Source organism: Rana temporaria, chromosome 2 (genome assembly GCF_905171775.1).
Source record: "Rana temporaria chromosome 2, aRanTem1.1, whole genome shotgun sequence".
In the NCBI taxonomy this organism is placed as follows: domain Eukaryota; kingdom Metazoa; phylum Chordata; class Amphibia; order Anura; family Ranidae; genus Rana; species Rana temporaria.
In genome coordinates, this window is record NC_053490.1 from 15,534,999 (window position 1) to 15,554,959 (window position 19,961).

Below are 19,961 nucleotides of genomic sequence, written 5' to 3' on the forward strand. Positions count from 1 at the left end.
GAACTCATCTCTCAAACTTCTGCTTTATTGTAGTCCAATGAACTGCAGACTGGGTCACTTGCTGACTCGTGTGTACAAAAACTGCAAGTTTGTAGTTCTGAGTTTGGTTAGAGATGGGCTAAGAGGATGCCCAAGCTCTTCTCTTATGATTATTGAAGGGGCTCTCCACGCTAGTGTTAGATCATGAAAAGCAGTTCTTTTTTCTGTTGTGGGTCAGTGTTATGTAACATTCCTTCAACCTCTGCCCACCAGGCCTCCAATCTCTGCGACCTGACCCCATGTGTAATATTGTATACATTTATAAGAAATGACTAAATGTTTTAGGGTATAAGGTTTACCTGTATAGATAAGAACAGGTGCAAAACACACAGCGTTTTTTCCCATGCCAACAGCATCTTTATCTGTAAAGACAATAATGTAGATGTAAACCAAATCATCATAATTTTCCATCTTTTAAAATCTGTTTCCTGACTGACTCCATGGCAGCCTACGTGTGGGTTAATCCCGCCTCCTCTCCAATGTGATAGGACCCCATACCCATAAAAGTTAACTCACCAATAGACTCAGTGTTCCTTTTTTTTCCTCCTCCATGGATCAAGTATTTCAAGGAATGAAAGAGCACACTTTAAAGCGGTGCAGCTCGGATCCCAGCCATGGGCGGGTGGAGAGCTTGCCCAGCATATCTGGTCATGTGCTGTGGCGTGTGCTGAAGACAGGATTCGGCTGGCAAGGTCCATCTTTACTTTTACCTCCATGGCAGTCGCCTATTTGTTTATATATGTTGTCTATTTGTTTGTTTGCGGCGGCTGGAGCGCTTCTGCGTTCCAGCACACCTGTGGCTTCCTGGTTCCCCATCGCCTGAGCTCCCGCGCATGCGCTGTACCTACTCCCAGAGCGAGGCTTGGTCGCGCATGCGCAGTCCGTCGGTTCCCGCGGCAGCTGCGCAGGCGCCGTGGGTTCGCGGTCCACTGCGCAGGCGCGTACGTGGAGGACGTGTGACGTCACCGGCGGGCCTTTTAAAATCAGCTGCTGGCCTGTGTACTTTGGGTTTCCTACAGGCAAGCAGCTGATTGACCGTCTGTGATACTCTGCTAAAGCTGTCAGGTCAGTGAGAGATCCTTTTACTTCTGGCAATTGATTTTACCATTTCCTGCTGTGCACCTTCTACATTGTATTCTAATTATTGTTTAAATTATGTTCTAACACTAAATTTAATTGATTTATACGCATTGATTGTATTTTGGTTCTGTTCATTTAAAAAAAAAAAAAAAAAAAACACAGATGAATTAAGAAATTTCTTACTCTTAAAGGGGCAGTATACTCATTCATTTCCTGTATTATTCGGCACCATAGGTTCCTTTCTGGTTCCGAATTAGCGTCATCCTTTACACGCAGGTCCGGGAATTATGGACCAGTCACCGTCTACAGGCGGCCAGCCCTCACGCACAAGGTATGTGCGGGAAAGGGTTCGGGTTTGGGGCTGCTAGTCACATTTCATGTGTGTTGACAGTTTCCTCCCTAAATGTTTTTTATTTAGCCCTTCCAATCCAGAACCGGAAGACCTTGCCAGACCGCAACGCACTTCTTCCTCCTCAAAGTCGAGGTCCAAGCGTAGATCTCCATCTACTTCTTCCCACCGGAGGAGAAGATCACATTCCTCCTCAAGACACCGCTCCCACCGCCATGATAGTCGCTCTGATCGCAGAGCCTGTTGGGGATGTGACACTCGTGTCCCTGAGGGCAAGTCATTATGTGACCGATGCTACGCCCATGCGGTTAGGGAAAAAGAGACTGAAGGTCATCGTATCGAGTCTCTGGTGGAACGTGTGGTTCAACGAACTCTAAGAGAGAATATGCCCCACACGCAGATTCAGACCAACACTGACGGGTCTGTTTCTCCAATCTTGGAGATCCTAGAGGATCCAGGTCCTTCCCAGCCTCAAGCCTCCACTCCGGCTTTTCCTGAGGGTGACCTAGAGAGTGACGAAGAAGGCTTAGAATTTGACTTCGCGCAGGTGACGCCACTCGTCAAAGCGATTAAAGAGGCTCTCCTATGGGAGGAACAACCCGCTTCTCCAGCCAAGCAGAAAAAATATTTTAAACGCTTGGGGAAAGAACGCCCTACGTTCCCGTTCCTGACTGAACTAAAGGGTATCTTTGAAGAGGAATGGAGCAAGGTGGACAAGAAATCTTCCATGGCTAACAAAGCCTCAAGGCTCTATCCCTTCAAACAGGAAGAGGTCAAACATTTGGAGAATGTTCCTCTAGTAGATGCGGCAGTAACGAGACTAGCTAAACACGTCACGCTACCTATTGCTGACTCCGTCTCTTTCAAGGATGGCCTGGACAGAAGAATGGACCAGGACCTTAGGAGAATTTATGGCCTAGCAGGCACGGCGTGCAAACCAGCTCTAGCCTTAGCGGCATTATCAAAGGCCATGGAAGCCTGGACGGAAAACGTTGATTCTTTCCTCAAAGGCGTCTCTGAAGAACTAGCTAAGAACTCAGCTACTGCAGAGCTAAAACTGGCGGTCGCATTCCTGGGTGAAGCCTCCGTTGACTTAATCCGCCTGTTAGCTAGGATTATGCTTTCCTCTGTGACCGCGAAACGGGCCCTCTGGCTACGCCCCTGGGTTGCTGACCCATCATCGAAGCAGAACTGGTGCAAGATTCCCTTCGAAGGGTCAACCCTGTTCGGCAACAAGCTGGATGATGCCATCTCCAAAGCCACGGGTGGCAAGTCTGGTTTCCTTCCTCAGGACAAGCGCCAAACAGGAAGAAAAATACCCCAATTTCGGCGATACAGCCCAGACCGCGCTAGGGAAGCTCGCGCTTACAGACCTGGCGGAAACTACAGAAGGAATTGGAGTAGAGGTAGAGGCTCCTACCGCAAACCTACTCCAACTACTCAAACGTCAACTGGACGCGACAAGGGGAAATCTTTTTGAGACAACGCCCGCCCAAGCGGATCGTGTTGGAGCTCGTCTACTCCTTTATCGGCACGTCTGGGCGGCCTCAATCAAGGACTTTTGGGTCATCAAGACCGTGACCTCAGGACACACATGGTCCTTTTCCAGTCCTCCCTGTCCAAAGTTCATCTCCACCCTTCTTCCAGGGTCGCTGGAGCAGAGACAGGTCCTTCTAGACTACATTCACCTCCTGAAGGTTCAAGGGGCGGTGGTACACGTCCCAAAAGACGAACAGTTTCTTGGGGTGTACTCCCCTCTCTTCTTAGTTCAGAAGAAGAACGGCACCTGGCGCCCAGTCATAGACTTGACATATTTGAACAAATTTATAACACACAAAAAGTTCAAAATGGAAACTTTATCAACCATCCAACAAGCAATACAGCCGGGCGACTGGATGATTTCCGTGGACCTAAAGGATGCCTATTTCCACGTCCCAATAGCAGCAGAGCTGCACAAATTCCTCAGATTCTATGTCAACCAGGAACACCTTCAGTTCGTGTGCCTACCCTTCGGCCTAACGACATCCCCACGGGTCTTCACCAAAGTTCTCTTGGCACTGGTAGCTCTTATCAGGCTGAAGAAGATCCGTTTGTATCATTATCTGGACGACCTCCTGGTCCTGTCCCAAGACAAAACCCTTCTCTTGGCACAAAGGGATCAGGTCATCTCGACCCTGTCCGAATTCGGGTGGCTCCTGAACCTGGCAAAAAGCCATTTAGAGCCAACTCAGTGTCTAACCTATCTAGGGGCCCAATTCGACACGGTAAGGAAGACCATCTCTCTACCAGTAGAGAAGATTCCGGTAATTCAGGAGAGGATTTCCCGGGCCTTGAGTACTCGCCATCTAAGAGCTCATCAATGCTTGAAGATCATTGGGACAATGGTATCCACAACACCGATGGTGAAATGGGCGCTATGGAGGCTACGTCCCTTCCAATCCGGCTTTCTCAGGCAGTGGAAGTCAGGGAGCATGAGTCAACGGATCCACATTTCAACGTCAATGAGGGGCAGCCTCTTCTGGTGGCTTCAACCGAAGAATCTGCTGAATTGTCACTCCATCGCTCCAGTTTCTTGGGTCACAGTGACGACAGATGCCAGTGGCTCCGGTTGGGGGGCCCTGTGCGGCACAAGTATGGCGCAAGGCAGGTGGGACACTCGCCTCCACAATCCAGGCTCGAACACCCTAGAGCTTCGAGCGGCCTGGTGTGCCCTACAGTCCTTTTCACAACTGCTGAGGGGAAAGTCAGTAATTCTAAGGATGGACAACACCACAGCAGTATCATATGTCAAGAGACAAGGCGGGACTCGGAGCTCATCCCTTCTCCAGGAAGTAGAGCCCATTATGAAATGGGCCCAAGTGAACCTAGTCAACCTGACGGCTGTTTTCATTCCAGGCATTCAGAACTCCCAGGCGGATTTCCTGTCACGAACTCAGGTGGACGTCAACGAATGGTCTCTCCACGATCAGTCCTTCCGTTGGATATTATCCCTGGGAGTCAATCCCCAAGTGGATCTCTTTGCTTCCCCGAACAATGCCAAATTGAAGAAATTCTACACGAGGGGTTACTACAGCCAGGCAATCGGGACAGATGCCCTAACGGATCGGTGGTGGTTTCAGAGGGCGTACGCCTTTCCCCCGATCCCAATAATTCTGAAATTCCTGAAGAGACTTCTAGCGGAAGAAGTAGAAATCACAATGGTGGCTCCATACTGGCCGAACAGGCCATGGTTCCCTCTTCTGGTTCAGCTGAGTCTTCAGGACCCAATTCTAATACCATGCAGACCAGACCTTCTCTCCCAGGGGACACTCCTCCATCCCTGTCCGGCTCAAATGAAACTAGCGGTCTGGTTCTTGAAAGGGAAAGGCTAGAATCCCTTGGCTGCGCTTCTCGGGTAATCTCTACCCTTATGAGCTCAAGGAAAGGAAGCACAAATAAAGTGTACGGTAGAATATGGTCTAAGTTTGTGGAATTTTCTTTAACCGCAGGCAGTTCTTTCAAGAACCCAGAAATCCAAAACATCCTAAGCTTTCTGCAATCAGGGCTAGACCTTCCCCTGTCTGTAAGCTCACTAAGAGTTCAAATCTCAGCGCTTTCAGCCTTTTCTGGAATTCCTTGGGCAGCCCATCCACTAATCAAACAGTTTTTTCGTGGAGCCTCAAGACTAAGACCTCTGAGGAAACCAAGATTCCCCAAATGGGATCTCCCGTTAGTACTTGACTTTTTGAATGGACTTAGTATGTCGGGGCCCTCCCCGTCCTCGTTGAAGAGCTTTTCAGCCAAGGTAGCCTTTCTGGTCGCCATCACCTCGGCCAAGAGAGTGTCCGAGATCGGTTTTCTGGGTCACAAGGAGCCATTTCTCACCTTTTTTCCAGACAGAGTGGTTCTGATACCTATGCTGGGCTCCAAACCGAAGGTCTCGTCGGTTTTCCATGAGAATCAGGAAGTAGTTCTCCCTACTTTTAAAAACCCAGATTCTGATGAGACTCACCCTCTGGATATGGGCAAGATACTCACTGAATATCTCCAAGCTACATCTACATTCAGACGTTCTGATCACCTGTTCATCCTGCATTCAGGCAAGAACAAAGGGAAAAAGGCATCTTCAAGAACAATCGCATCCTGGATCGTCCAGACGATACAACAGGCTTATTGTGCAAAGGGCTTGGCTCCTCCGCAGGCGGTAACAGCTCACTCCACGAGAGGGATGGCAGCTTCCTGGGCAGCAGCCCGTCATGTGGCGCCAGACGTCATTTGTAGAGCGGCCTCTTGGTCTTCTATAAACACCTTTATGTCCCATTACTGTGTTGAACCTGCAGCACTGTCTTCTGTTAACTTTGGTTTATCAGTCTTGTCGGCTGACGGGACAAATTAAATATATTTCTGTTCAGCATACCCACCCGTGTGTTTGGCTAGTTATTTCCCACGCGTAGGCTGCCATGGAGTCAGTCAGGAAAAAGGAAAATTTATTATCATACTTACCGTAATTTTCCTTTCCTGATGGACTCCATGGCAGACGGAGTTCCCACCCTGAAATTATGGAGTCGGGATAGTTACGGAACACTGAGTCTATTGGTGAGTTAACTTTTATGGGTATGGGGTCCTATCACATTGGAGAGGAGGCGGGATTAACCCACACGTAGGCTGCCATGGAGTCCATCAGGAAAGGAAAATTACGGTAAGTATGATAATAAATTTTCCTTTATCTCTTATTAAAAAATCTTTGTGATCCTGTCATGAAGGTCCTTGTTCAGCTACTTCCTTCTATGGGGTGACAACTGTCTCCCAAAATGACTCCTGCAATGTCACCCTGTCATCCCAGTCTTAGTCAGTAGGGTTCAATTTTGGGGAAAAAAGGACGCCAGTCTTGTTTTGGAGCCACGTCGCATGACCGCGCAATTGTCAGTTAAAGCGACGCAGTGCCGAATCGCAAAAACTGCCCGGGTCCTTTAGCTGCCTAAAGGTCCGGGTCTTAAGTGGTTAAAGGGGTTGTAAAGGAATTTTTTTTTTTCGCTAAATAGCTTCCTTTACCTTAGTGCAGTCCTCCTTCACTTACCTCATCCTTCTATGTTGCTTTTAAATGTCAGGACACCCACAAACACAGCTCATTTCTCTATCTGCAAAGTAGAGAGGGCCATATTCTGAGTAAAGTTACGATGGAGTAACTCAGGATACTCCATCGTAACTCCCTTTTTTGACCCGTGTATCTATGCTCCTGATTCTCAGAATCAGTTTTGCATAGATACACTTAAGATCCGCCATCTGTAAGTCACTTACACTGGCGGATCTTAAATGCAATGACGCCGGCCGCCGCTAGATGGCATTTAAGTGAAGGAGTCATTTGCGTATGCAAATGATCCTTCTACGCCGATTCACGAACGAGTTCGCGTCGCGTAACCGTCGCTAACGTCGTTTGCGTAAGCGGAAACTTACCCCTGCTATATGAGGGGTAAGTTTCCGCAAGTCTCGCGTAGGCCATGTTACGGATGGCGTCGGGTCCCCGTCGTGTTTTTTCGTCGGATACGTCGTTTACGTAAGTCGTTCTTGAATACGACTTTACGTCAATGACGCACACGTCGGCGTCATTGACGTTTTCCGCCGAGAACTGGAGCATGCGCACTGGGCTTTTTGCAGCCCGGCGCATGCCCAGTTCTTTTGTATCGGGGGCGCGCTTCATTTGAATAGAAGCCGCCCCCTTGGAGATCCGCCAGGCTACGCCGGGACACTTACACTCCGCTGTCCCAACTTATGGAGCAAGTGTTTGGGGAATACAACACCTGCTCCAGTAAGTTGGGACAGCGGAGTGTAAGTGCCCTAAGCGAAGCTGGCGGAGATTTACTCAGAATATGGCCCAGAGTGTCCAGACACTCCTGCTCGCCCCCCCCCCCCCTCAAGAGGCTTTCTCCACACCAGGGAGAAAGCCTTGCATTACTGTGTGGAGTTACAGACAGAAGATCAGGAAGTGAGGATTTCTCAGAAGAAATAAGGACATTTAAAAGCAAAATGGAAGGATGAGGTAAGTGAAGGAGGACTGCACTAAGGTAAAGGAAGCTATTTAGGGAAAACTTTTTTTTCCTTTACAACCCCTTTAAAGTTGTTATAGCTGCAAAAGGTGGGTCAACTCAATATTGAACCCTACTGACTAAGACTGGGATGACAGAGTGACAATGCAGGAGTCATTTTGGGAGACAGTTGTCAACATTTTTCCTTTACAACCCCTTTAACTCTTCTGGGAAATGTGTCTACCAAATGATTTGGACCAGTGCACAAAGCAAGGTCCATAAAGACATAGGCCCGGATTCACGTAGGGCGGCTTTATGTTGTGCGGGCGTATCGTATTTACGCTACGCCGCCGCAAGTTAGAGAGGCAAGTGCTGTATTCACAAAGCACTTGCCTCCTAAGTTACAGCGGCGTAGCGTAAATGTGCCGGCGTAAGCGCGCGTAATTCAAATTGTGAAGAGGTGGGCGTGTTTTATGCTAATGAACCGTGGCCCGACGGGATTGACGTTTTGAACGAACGGCGCATGCGCCGTCCGTGGACGTATCCCAGGGTGCATGCGTCGGATAGAATGCCTAAGATACGTCGAACACTGCCTACGACGTGAACGTAACTTACGCACAGCCCTATTTGCGTACGACTTGCGTAAACGACGTAAAAAGATACGCCTGTTCCGACGTCCATACCTTGAATGGGCTGCGTCACCTAGAGACCAGCTTTATCTTTACGCCAGCGTATGTCTTACGTAAACGCCGTAACTAATTGCGACGGGCGTACGTACGTTCGTGAATAGGCGTATCTTGCTCATTTACATATTCGACACGGAAATCAACGGAAGCGCCACCTAGCGGCCAGCGTAAATATGCACCCTAAGATACGACGGCGTAGGAGACTTACGCCGCTCATATCTTGGCCACATCTATGCGTAACTGATTCTATGAATCAGGCGCATAGATACGACGGCGGCCATTCGGACTTACGAGCCGAACGGCACCAATTCTGTGATAGCTGTGTTCCGTGGACACAGCACATTACAGATCGGGACATGGGACCTCAGCCAATCAGCCATCACATAATATAAACATAGACACATGTCTCTGTGTCGGCTCACCCCGCTGAGCTCAGTAAGAGCTCAATTCAGGGGGGGAGATACTGCAGCCTCTGTGACAGCTCTGTGTAACTGATGATTTTACTGTTCAGCTACACACAGATCAGTCAGTGGAGCTACCCCAAACAATACACAAAGCACCACCTGTCCTTGTCCAATTGCACCAACAACACCTGTACCAGTGCACAAAACATCTGTCACAGTGTACCAGTGCACAAAACATCTGTCACAGTGTACCAATGTCACTTCAATATCTGTCACAGTGTACCAATGTCACATCAATATCTGTCAGTGTACCAGTGTCACTTCAATATCTGTCACAGTTTACCAGCGTCACATCAATATCTGTCACAGTGTACCAGTGTCACTTCAATATCTGTCACAGTGTACCAGCGTCACATCAACATCTGTCAGTGTACCAGTGTCACTTCAATATCTGTCACAGTGTACCAATGTCACATCAATATTTGTCAGTGTACCAGTGTCACATCAACATCTGTCACAGTGTACCAGTGTCACTTCAATATCTGTCACTGTACCAGTGTCACTTCAATATCTGTCAGTGTACCAGTGTCACATCAATATCTGTCACAGTGTACCAGTGTCACTTCAATATCTGTCACAGTGTACCAATGTCACTTCAATATCTGTCACAGTGTACCAATGTCACATCAATATCTGTCAGTGTACCAGTGTCACATTAATATCTGTCACAGTGAACCAGTGTCACATCAACATCTGTCACAGTGTACCAGTGTCACATCAATATCTGTCAGTGTACCAGTGTCACTTCAATATCTGTCACAGTGTACCAGCGTCACATCAATATCTGTCACAGTGTACCCGTGTCACATCAATATCTGTCAGTGTACCAGTGTCACATCAACATCTGTCACAGTGTACCAGTGTCACATCAATATCTGTCAGTGTACCAGTGTCACATCAATATCTGTCACAGTGTACCAGTGTCACATCAACATCTGTCACAGTGTACCAGTGTCACATCAATATCTGTCAGTGTACCAGTGTCACTTCAATATCTGTCACAGTGTACCAGTGTCACTTCAATATCTGTCAGTGTACCAGTGTCACATCAATATCTGTCAGTGTACCAGTGTCACTTCAATATCTGTCACAGTGTACCAGTTGAAGCAGGTAATACCGCCACCCAGGTGTAATTCAGGAAAAATGCAGGATAAATTTCAGTAACCCCCGGAATTCCATGAGAAATCAAAATGAGACACAAGGAAGCATTTGAGTGTTCATTAGATCTCTAAAGTGTATTCTCTCCCTTGGCTTGTATACAGAAGAAAAATAGGATGGGCTGCATATTATTGCATATGTCTGTAAATATCAAACAAACTCAGTATTTTCTTATCAAGATTTAAACCAGCTGAATTTAGTTTTACCAATGGCTAAAAGATGACGTTGCTTATACAATCAGGCTGTTCCATGAATTTAACCACAATGACTTTGCAGTGGCAGGGTGTGACTCTATGCAAACTGTTAGCTAAGTATGTCAAAACACATATTGAAAAGTTAATTTCTACTTATAAATAAAGTCAGTTATTTATACATTCTATTACAATCCTCTCTTTTATCACGAATGTGATAATCAGAAACCCTGAAACCCCCGACATTCACCTTGACTACTTCCCATAAATGTATCATTATCCTAAGCATGTAAAAATATAGAACAATAAGCAGATAATCTCAGCTTCATAGCAATTGTCCATGAAATACAAAGGGGGGAGGGGTGTGACAGTCCTTAAAAGCAAGTGGGAGGGGCATGATAGCCTTTAGGCCAAAATAAAAAATAGTCCCAAAGAAAAAACTTCTGAATATCCAATAAGTTCATGAAAGGGAAGGAAATGTCCACATTATAATTCTCATTCGCCGAAACTTTTCCCAAAACTTTTGGTTAGATTCTGTGTTTATCCATATTTTACAGAGATCCTTCTACCCCAAAACCCTGCCTCTTTGATAGATAGAACTCGATATCCACAGACAGATGCATTGGGCTAGACGTGGGTCTTCGGGCTGGCGTATCTGGATCTCTCGCTTGTGATGCTCACTGGAATTTCGTAGACCTTGGGCGTGCGTCATGGCTAACCCTCAAGGTGTCATTCCAGGAATATTTTCCAGCAGGAGTCAACGAAGATTTCCATGTTAGGCTGCATTCACACCTAGGCGACAAAACGCCTGAAGCACGACGCTACAATACACTGGAGGGGAGAAATAACATGATTCTCTATGGAGATGGTCCACATCTCCACGCTGAACGCTGAAGCTCAAACAAGTCCCGGACCCTTTTTTGTCGCGGCATATCGGGCGGCTTCGGCGTTCTCCATACCTGACAATGACCTATACAAAACGGCGGTAAAAACCGCTGCAATTTGTCGCGGCAAATCGCGGTAAAAAACGCCGCAAATCGCCTACGCCTAGGTGTGAATGCAGCCTAAAAGCTGTAGTCATCTCTTCATCAGGATAGGGTATAGGGCAAGGTATGAATGGGGTATAGGGTAGGAATGGGATGGGCATTTCTTCATGTGCAGGGTGCTAGGGGTGAATGCTGGCTGGCTGAGGGAGAAATTCCTCATCCAACATGAAAAATCACAGAATCTACCTGATCAATTAAGGCCTTAAAGCGGGGGTTCACCCGTACATAACACATTTTCCCCTTAGATGGGTGCTCATTTTGTCTAGGGGAATCGGCGAGTTGTTTTAAAATATGAGCTGTACATACTGTTTACGAGATGCATCTTCTCCGCCGATTTTTTAGATGCCGGTTTCTAGCTGTCAAATTAAATCGTTCAGGAGAGGTTTGAACAATGTCCCGTGTACATTGCCTTAATTAACCCAAACTTTTAGGGAAATATATACTATCAGGAACATGGGCCTAAAAACCTCTACTCCCAGAAAAAGAAAACACAATATGAGACAACTCTTTGGGCCTGATTCCCAAAAGAGATACGCAGGCGTAACTGCTGTTCAGTCTGTGCCTAACTTTGGAAACGATCCTCAAAAGGCTTTTTCCAAAGTTAGGCAGAAAATCTGACATGTGTAAGACACTTACACGGTCAGATCTTAGGATGCAGTACCGCATCCGCCGCTGGGGGGCATTTCTCATGGAAATGCAGCTTTGAGTATGCAAATGAGGACTTAAGCAGATCCACAACGCTTTTCATCAGCTTTTCATCCTTGTGATTTCTGCGTAAGTTCCGATTTGCTTGCGCAAAACTAGGGCTGGTTTTACAATGTGGAAAGTTAGTCACACCTTGTAAAGGCCCATTCCAGCGACGGCATTTGGTATGCATTCCTGAGGGAGAACTCCACGGCGATTTGTAAATTCAAAACCGGCATGGGTTCCCCCCCCAGGAGCATACCAGGCCCTTAGGTCTGGTATGGGTTGTAAGGAGACCCCCCCCCCATGCCGAAAAATCGACGTAGGGGGTCCTCCTACAATCCATACCAGACCCGTATCCAAAGCACGCTACCCGGCCGGTCAGGAATGGGAGTGGGGACGAGCGAGCGCCCCCCCCCCCCTCCTGAGCCGTGCCAGGCCGCATGCCCTCAACATGGGGGGGTTGGGTGCTCTGGGGCAGGGGGGCGCACTGCGGGCCCCCCCACCCCAGAGCACCCTGTCCCCATGTTGATGAGGACAGGACCTCTTCCCGTCAACCCTTGCCGTTGGTTGTCGGGGTCTGCGGGCGGGGGCTTATCGGAATCTGGGAGTCCCCTCAAATAAGGGGGCCCCCAGATACCGGCCCCCCACCCTAAGTGAATGGATATGGGGTACATCGTACCCCTACCCATTCACCTGGAGGCAAAAAGTAAAAGTTAGTAAACACACAACACAAGGGTTTTTAAAATAATTTATTATTCTGCTCCGGAGGCCCCCCCTGTCTTCTTTATTAGCTCTAATACCAGGGGGGGCTTCTTCTTCCACTCTCCGGGGGTCTTCTTCCACTCTCCGGGGGGGGGGTTTCTTCTTCCGCTCTCCGGGGGGGGCTTCTCCGCTCTCCGGGGGGGGGCTTCTTCTATCTTCTCCCCTCTTCCGCTGTTGACTCGGCGAACCCCGGTTCTTCTGCAGCTGTCCGGTGCCTTCTTCTTCAGCGCTGGCTGCCTGCTATCTTCGTGTGTTAGCTCAATTAGTAACAGGCAGCCAACGCGGTCTTCTGTGACGTCAGGTTCTTCTTCTCCCCTCTTCCGATGTTGACTCGTCGCCTCTTGTCACTGTAATGATGGAAGCGCGCCTTGCATCCCATTTATATCGGCATCACCGTCCCATCATGCTCCGGCAGGTACCCACCACCACGTGGGTACCTACCGGAGCATGATGGGACGGTGATGCCTATATAAATGGGATGCAAGGCGCGCTTCCATCATTACAGTGACAAGAGGCGACGAGTCAACATCGGAAGAGGGGAGAAGAAGAACCTGACGTCACAGAAGACCGCGTTGGCTGCCTGCTAGTAATTGAGCTAACACACGAAGATAGCAGGCAGCCAGCGCTGAAGAAGAAGGCACCGCACAGCTGCAGAAGAACCGGGGTTCGCCAAGTCAACAGCGGAAGAGGGGAGAAGATAGAAGAAGACCCCCGGAGAGCGGAGAAGCCCCCCCCCGGAGAGCGGAAGAAGAAACCCCCCCCGGAGAGTGGAAGAAGACCCCCGGAGAGTGGAAGAAGAAGCCCCCCCTGGTATTAGAGCTAATAAAGAAGACAGGGGGGGCCTCCGGAGCAGAATAATAAATTATTTTAAAAACCCTTGTGTTGTGTGTTTACTAACTTTTACTTTTTGCCTCCAGGTGAATGGGTAGGGGTACGATGTACCCCATATCCATTCACTTAGGGTGGTGGGCCGGTATCTGGGGGCCCCCTTATTTGAGGGGACTCCCAGATTCCGATAAGCCCCCGCCCGCAGACCCCGACAACCAACGGCAAGGGTTGTCGGGAAGAGGTCCTGTCCTCATCAACATGGGGACAGGGTGCTCTGGGGTGGGGGGGCCCGCAGTGCGCCCCCCTGCCCCAGAGCACCCAACCCCCCCATGTTGAGGGCATGCGGCCTGGCACGGCTCAGGAGGGGGGGGGGCGCTCGCTCGTCCCCACTCCCATTCCTGACCGGCCGGGTAGCGTGCTTTGGATACGGGTCTGGTATGGATTGTAGGGGGACCCCCTACGTCGAATTTTCGGCGTGGGGGGGGGGTCTCCTTACAACCCATACCAGACCTAAGGGCCTGGTATGCTCCTGGGGGGGGGGGAACCCATGCCGGTTTTTTCTTTGAAAATTGGCATGGAGTTCTCCCTCTCAGGAATGCATGCTGAGCGACGCTGTCATTTTTTTTTATAATTATTTGTTTTCCCGGCGCGTATATTTTTTTTCACCCGTCGCAACTTTAGTGTCCCGTCGCAATCCACAAAGCCCGGCGTCAATTACGTTTGCGCGCTGCACGTCGGGAAAATTACGTCACACGCATGCGCAGTACGGCCGGCGAGGGAGCGCGCCTCATTTAAATTTTAAACGCCCCCCAGAGAGGAGGACCGCCTTGCGACGGAGGCACTTAAGTTACACGGCCTGAAATTTCTAGGTAAGTGCTTTGAAGATCGGGCACTTAGGTAGAAACTTTAAGTCAGTGTAACTTAACTGCTGAAAGTTAAGTTAGGCAGCTTTTTTGGGAATCGGGCCCTTTGTGTACATTTTAAACAAACACTTAAGATACTTTACTAATCAAATAATACCTTGTGCATTCATTAAACACAATACAACCACTTTCTCCTTTTATTCACATCCATTTGGCCACTCCATTCATTCTTCATTTAGAAATGTTTTCCACATTTGCCCTTCGAACAGCTTTTAAACACCTTTACCATTTGCTTTTTATTTATTTATTTATTTTTCCATATCTCTCATATGTTTCCCTAGTGCATAGGATTACACAAACCTTTAGTTACTTTTTTTTTTCTTTTTTACCAACTACAATTCCTCTGGCGTAGCGCCTGGAATACATAACTTCCTTGAATGATGCTGGTTCACACACCTGCGTTGCATTTGCACTCCGCACTGCCCAAATAAGTGTGCGTTTTCTATAAAGTGCGGCCTGGCTTACGTACGAATACAGGTCCATTGACTTCTATGGGAACGCTTCTGAATCGCACATGTCATTCATTTGTGAACAGTATAAAATCCTGACCTGATACTGATGCAATCCTAAACCTGATCCTGATCAAAAACTGACATGAAAACGCTGAACAACTACCGTGTCAATTAGCTGTGAAAACAAAGCTCAAATTTGCACCATATATGTGTGAACCCAGCCCTAAAATTCTATTTTACCAAAAAGAGATAAAATCAAACATTTTAAAATCCCCAATCATTGTTAATACAGCCTAAACACAATTAAACCCATTTGCACAAATAACCATTCCCTTGTCTTGTAACAGGCAATGTACTTATACAATGCAAAAGTTCCCCCCTTTTTTTCAACATCAACAAAACTATAATGCCATTAAGGCCACGTACACACCACCGGATTTCCGCTGGAAACGATCCGCCGGACCGTTTCCAGGGGAGATTCCTCCTCCGGATTTGGATCCGATGGCGTGTACACACCATCGGATCCAAATCCGTGCGGAATTCATCCGCGGTGAGGTGTCGCGCCGTCGACGCGGCGACGTGCGCGACGCTGGAAGGTAAGTACTTCCACGCATGCGTCGAATCATTACGACGCATGCGAGGGAGGGGAGCGGACGGATTGATCCGGTGAGTCTGTACAGACCACCGGATCAATCCGCTGGAGCCGATTCAAGCGGATAGATTTCTTAGCATGCTAAGAAATTTATATCCGCTTGAAATCGATCAGCCCCGAGGAATCTCCGCGGATAAATATCCGCTAGGCCGTACAGACGACCGGATTTGTCCGCTGGAACTGATCCGCGGATCAATCCCAGCGGATAGATCCGGTCGTGTGTACGGGGCCTTACTGAACACTGTGGAGCCCAGAGCAATTGTATCAATCCGAACAAGAGCATATTTGTCGAAAAGAAAACAACACCTTTTAACTTCAATAACGTAAGGATAGGCAATTACACAATTAAAACAGTCCCCAAAGCTAGACTCCAAGGCTCTAAGGCTTTGTGAATCGGTTTCCACTACTGTGAGTTGCTGTGCGACTTGACACATGTGAAGTCGCATGACAAGTCAAAACCCATGTATTTTAATGGTCCCGTTTTTATTTATGCGACTCAAAAAGGTTCTTGCACTACTTTGTTCCTACTTCGGTGCGACTTGTTCTCACACGGTTGCATGACATTGCATCAAAAATCGCATTGCAAAGTCGCATTGTAAATCACGCAAATCTGGGGTTGTAATAGTGGAAACAGAGCCTAAGTGAAATACTGTATGTATTGGCGTATAACACTCACTTTTTTTTTTTTACCCTGAAAATAGAGCGTAAATTGTGCCTGCGTGTTATACGCAGGGGGCCGTGGAAAGTTTTTTTCCTGAAACTACCCTCTTAAAGTTAGGGAGTGTGTTATACGCCGATAAATACGGTAATCAAAATACACCATGTATAAATTGAAATGCTACTCTAAAAAAAAAAAAATTGTATCTGATCAGATTCCTCAAAAAAAAACATTTGGTACCAGCACATACATGTAATTTATTAGTGACGTCACATTCCCCCTTTTTTTAATGTTTCCAATTAATTATGTATTGGGCATGGGAGTATGTGCCCAACACATTTCATGAATAGATTGACAATAGTTGCAGCATTTTAACAATAAATATGTACCGTATTTATCGCGGTATAACGCGCTCCCGCGTATACCGCGCACCCCTAAAGTGGCCCCCAATCCTGTGGAAAAAAATATTTTTTGTACTTACAGTTTTGGTGTCTTGCGCGGCGTCCATCGGCGGCCTCGTCGGGTCCGGCGTCCGTCTGCGGCTTCGGGTGTCCTCTTCGTCGGGTCCGTCTGCGGGCTTCGGGTGTCCTCTTCGTCGGGTCCGGGGTCCGTCTGCGGGCTTCGGGTGTCCTCTTCGTCAGGTCCAGCGTCCTTCTGCGGCGTGCTCGCGTCCTCCCCGCTCGTTTCCCGTGCCGAGTTTGAATACTGCGCCGACGTATACAGAGCGCAGTACACTCGTGTATTGTCGGGCAGGCTCGGGACTGGCCGACTATACCCGAGTGTACTGCGCTCGGTATATGTCGGCGCAGTATTCAAAACTCGGCGCGGGAAAGCGGGTATCGGCGTATACCGCGCACCCACGATTTTGCCCTGATTTTCAGGGCAAAAAAGTGCGCGGTATACGCCGATAAATACGGTATTTTTAATCTATATAGATAACTTTTCTGAATTAAATCCTTCTTTAAAATTCACGCTCCTCCTCAGCAAGTCTCTCGGACTCGCTGCATATGGAATGCAAATATAGCAGTATGCTTTGCGCAAAAGCATTGACGAAGGTATGGTCGGTGGTTTGATCCCCTCTTTCACTTGAAGTGAAATAGGAGATTTATGCAAGCAGACATATACCTCTGTGTATTGTGCTAAAACATACTGGGCCAGATCCACAAAGAAGTTACGCTGGCGCATCTATTGACACGCCGCGTAACTTCTATTTTGATCCGGCGTATCTTTGTTTTGTATCCACAAAACAAAGATACGCCTGAAGCTGTGCTAGATCCGACTGGCGCACATCTTAGTACGCCGTCGGATCTAAGGTGCATATTTACGCTGGCCGTTTTACGTCGTTTCCTTAAGGCTTTTTTCGGCACATAATTACCCCTGCCATATGAGGCGTATCCCATGTTACGTATGGATGTCGTTCCCGTGTTGAATCTTGAAAATGTTACGTCGCCCGCGTAAGTCGTTCGCGAATAGGGCTTTGCGTAGAATGACGTTCACGTCGTAAGAATTGGCTTGTTGCGGGTTAATTTTTGAGCATGCGCACTGGGATACCCCCACGGACGGCGCATGCGCCGTTCAGAAAAAACGACATTTACGTCGGGTCAAGTAAAATTAACACAAAACACGCCCACACCTTTTACATTTGAATTCCGCGCCCTTACGCTGGCAGATTTACGCCACGCTGCCGCAACTTCAGAGGCAAGTACTTTGTGAATACAGCACCTGCCTCTCAAAGCCGTGGCGGCACAGCGTCAATACGATACGCTACGCCGGACTAAAATTATGATCCGCTACGTGGATCTGGCCCACCATTGGATAGGAGGAATCACTCAAATAAAGCACCACACACAGATGAGTACCCTACTCAGTCCCTCTCACCTGCCCACTTTAGCAATGCTCTCCTACTTGGCAGGATCAAAGGACATATATCAATTATTCAACAATCTGTTTGCATTCAGAAGAAAAAACAACTTATACTCTAAATTGGAATTCCAAGACACATAACATGTAAGCATTTTTCTCTGAGCAAATGGAAGAGAATTCCCTATACCAACAACTTCCCCTTCTTAAAACCTTGGCTTGTATAGCATAGCTAAAACCCCGTTTTCCCATCTGCAACACAGCAACAACATTAATAAACATACATACAAAAGTACTTACCACTCTCACGATATTTGGACTGGAGACCACTGACTGTCCCACCTTACAGTCAGTGTAGCCACACAACAAATAATCTTATTACTTCTATGCGACAGAAAGATATGCAAAAGTAGGTTGGGTCACCAAAATTTAATCCTCATTTAACCATTTCAGCTCCTTACCAAAAGGACTGTCATGTACACTTTTCTACAGCGTCCCCAAAACGCTTATAATTATTAGTACCTTCTCAGAGGTACTTTGAGCCTAGGTTCACATTGGAGCGATTTGTCATGCAACCTGAGAGTCTAATTGCATGACAAATCGTAGCCCATTGGCTGCAATGGCACCGTTACCATCGATGCAACGTGATTTTGCGGCGCCGCACCAATTTGCAAAAGCAGTTTCTGCACTACATTTGCCGACTTCAGGTGCGACCTCAATAGACACTCGTGTATGAAGGCATACATATGTCTATCAAGTAGCACCTGAAATCGTGCTGACCTTGCTACTCTGAAATTGTGCCATCTCAAGTGAAATAGCACAATCTCAAAGTAGAATCAATGTGAACCAGGACCCAAAAGGCGGATTTTCCCCAAAAAAATCCCCTATACACCAAGGCAAGGTTCGTATCCCTCTTCTACATAAGTTTAGTTTGAGGTGAAATTTAAATCAGAGCTAAGGCAAGAGAAGACAGTCTGTCTAAAAGACAAAAAGATTCCTCTTACCAAAGGTGATTTTTTTCAACCCCACCGCTGCCACCATCTGAAGCAGGTCATACCGCCACCCCGGTGTAATTCAGGTAAATGCAGGATACATTTCAGTAACTCCCGGAATTCCGTGAGAAATCAAAATGAGACACAAGGAAGCATTTGAGTGTTCATTAGATCTCTAAAGTGTATTCTCTCCCTTGGCTTATATACAGAAGAAAAATAGGATGGGCTGCATATTATTGCATATGTCTGTAAATATCATACAAACTCAGTATTTTCTTATCAAGATTTAAACCAGCTGAATTTAGTTTTAACAATGGCTGAGGCTGGGTTCACACTACTACACTACTTTCATCCTACTTTGCTCTGCTACATTGGTCCTACATTTATCCTACATTGGTCTTACATCCATCCTACTTTCATGAACAGGATACTACTTTGGTCTGACTTCAATGATATTCAATGGGTTGAAGTAGGATCAATGTAGGACCAAAAGTAGTACAGGGAGCATTTACAAAGTCGGACCGACTTGTGTAGGACCAGTTAAGACGGCTCTCATAGGGAAACATTGATTTTCACACGTCATGCTACATGAGCTCCCAATGTAGGACCGTTTGTCGGACAAGTGTGAACCCGGCCTTAGGCTGGGTTCACACTTGTCCGACAAACGGTCCTACATTGGGAGCCTCATGTAGCATGACGTGTGAAAATCAATGTTTCCCTATGGGAGCCGTCTTAACTGGTCCTACACAAGTCGGTCCGACTTTGAAAATGCTCCCTGTACTAGTACTTTGGTCCTACATTGATCCTACTTCAGCCCATTGAATATCATTGAAGTCGGACCAAAGTAGGAGCCTTGTCCTAACGATCCGACTTTTGACATCCGACATGTGATTACAGCAACAGTAAAAGGAATTTATCTCAGTCTGGGATTGTTTTGTTTGGTCAAAGAACAAGTCAGACTATCACAAAGTCGGATCAAAGTAGTATTCTGTTCATGAAAGTAGGATGGATGTAGGCAGGGGCGTCGTTAGGCCCGGGCTAAGGGGGCTGGAGCCCCGAATGGGTCCCCGTAAAGCCCAGAGTCCCGGGCATTTAGCTTTCCATTGTAAGCCCCGAGTGCCGCCGAGACCCT

General features: G+C 47.5%; 1 protein-coding gene across 1 annotated transcript in view; it reads right to left on the reverse strand.

Annotated features, from left to right (window-relative positions):
* The window catches only part of LOC120928842 (ecto-ADP-ribosyltransferase 5-like), a 53,286-nt gene that overhangs the window by 22,108 nt on the left and 11,217 nt on the right, over positions 1-19,961 (reverse strand). Inside the window, exon 2 of the mRNA XM_040339862.1 lies at positions 339-401. Coding sequence (XP_040195796.1) covers positions 339-395 — 57 coding nt within the window. The 5' untranslated portion in view covers positions 396-401. The remainder of the gene's footprint in view (positions 1-338; positions 402-19,961) is intronic.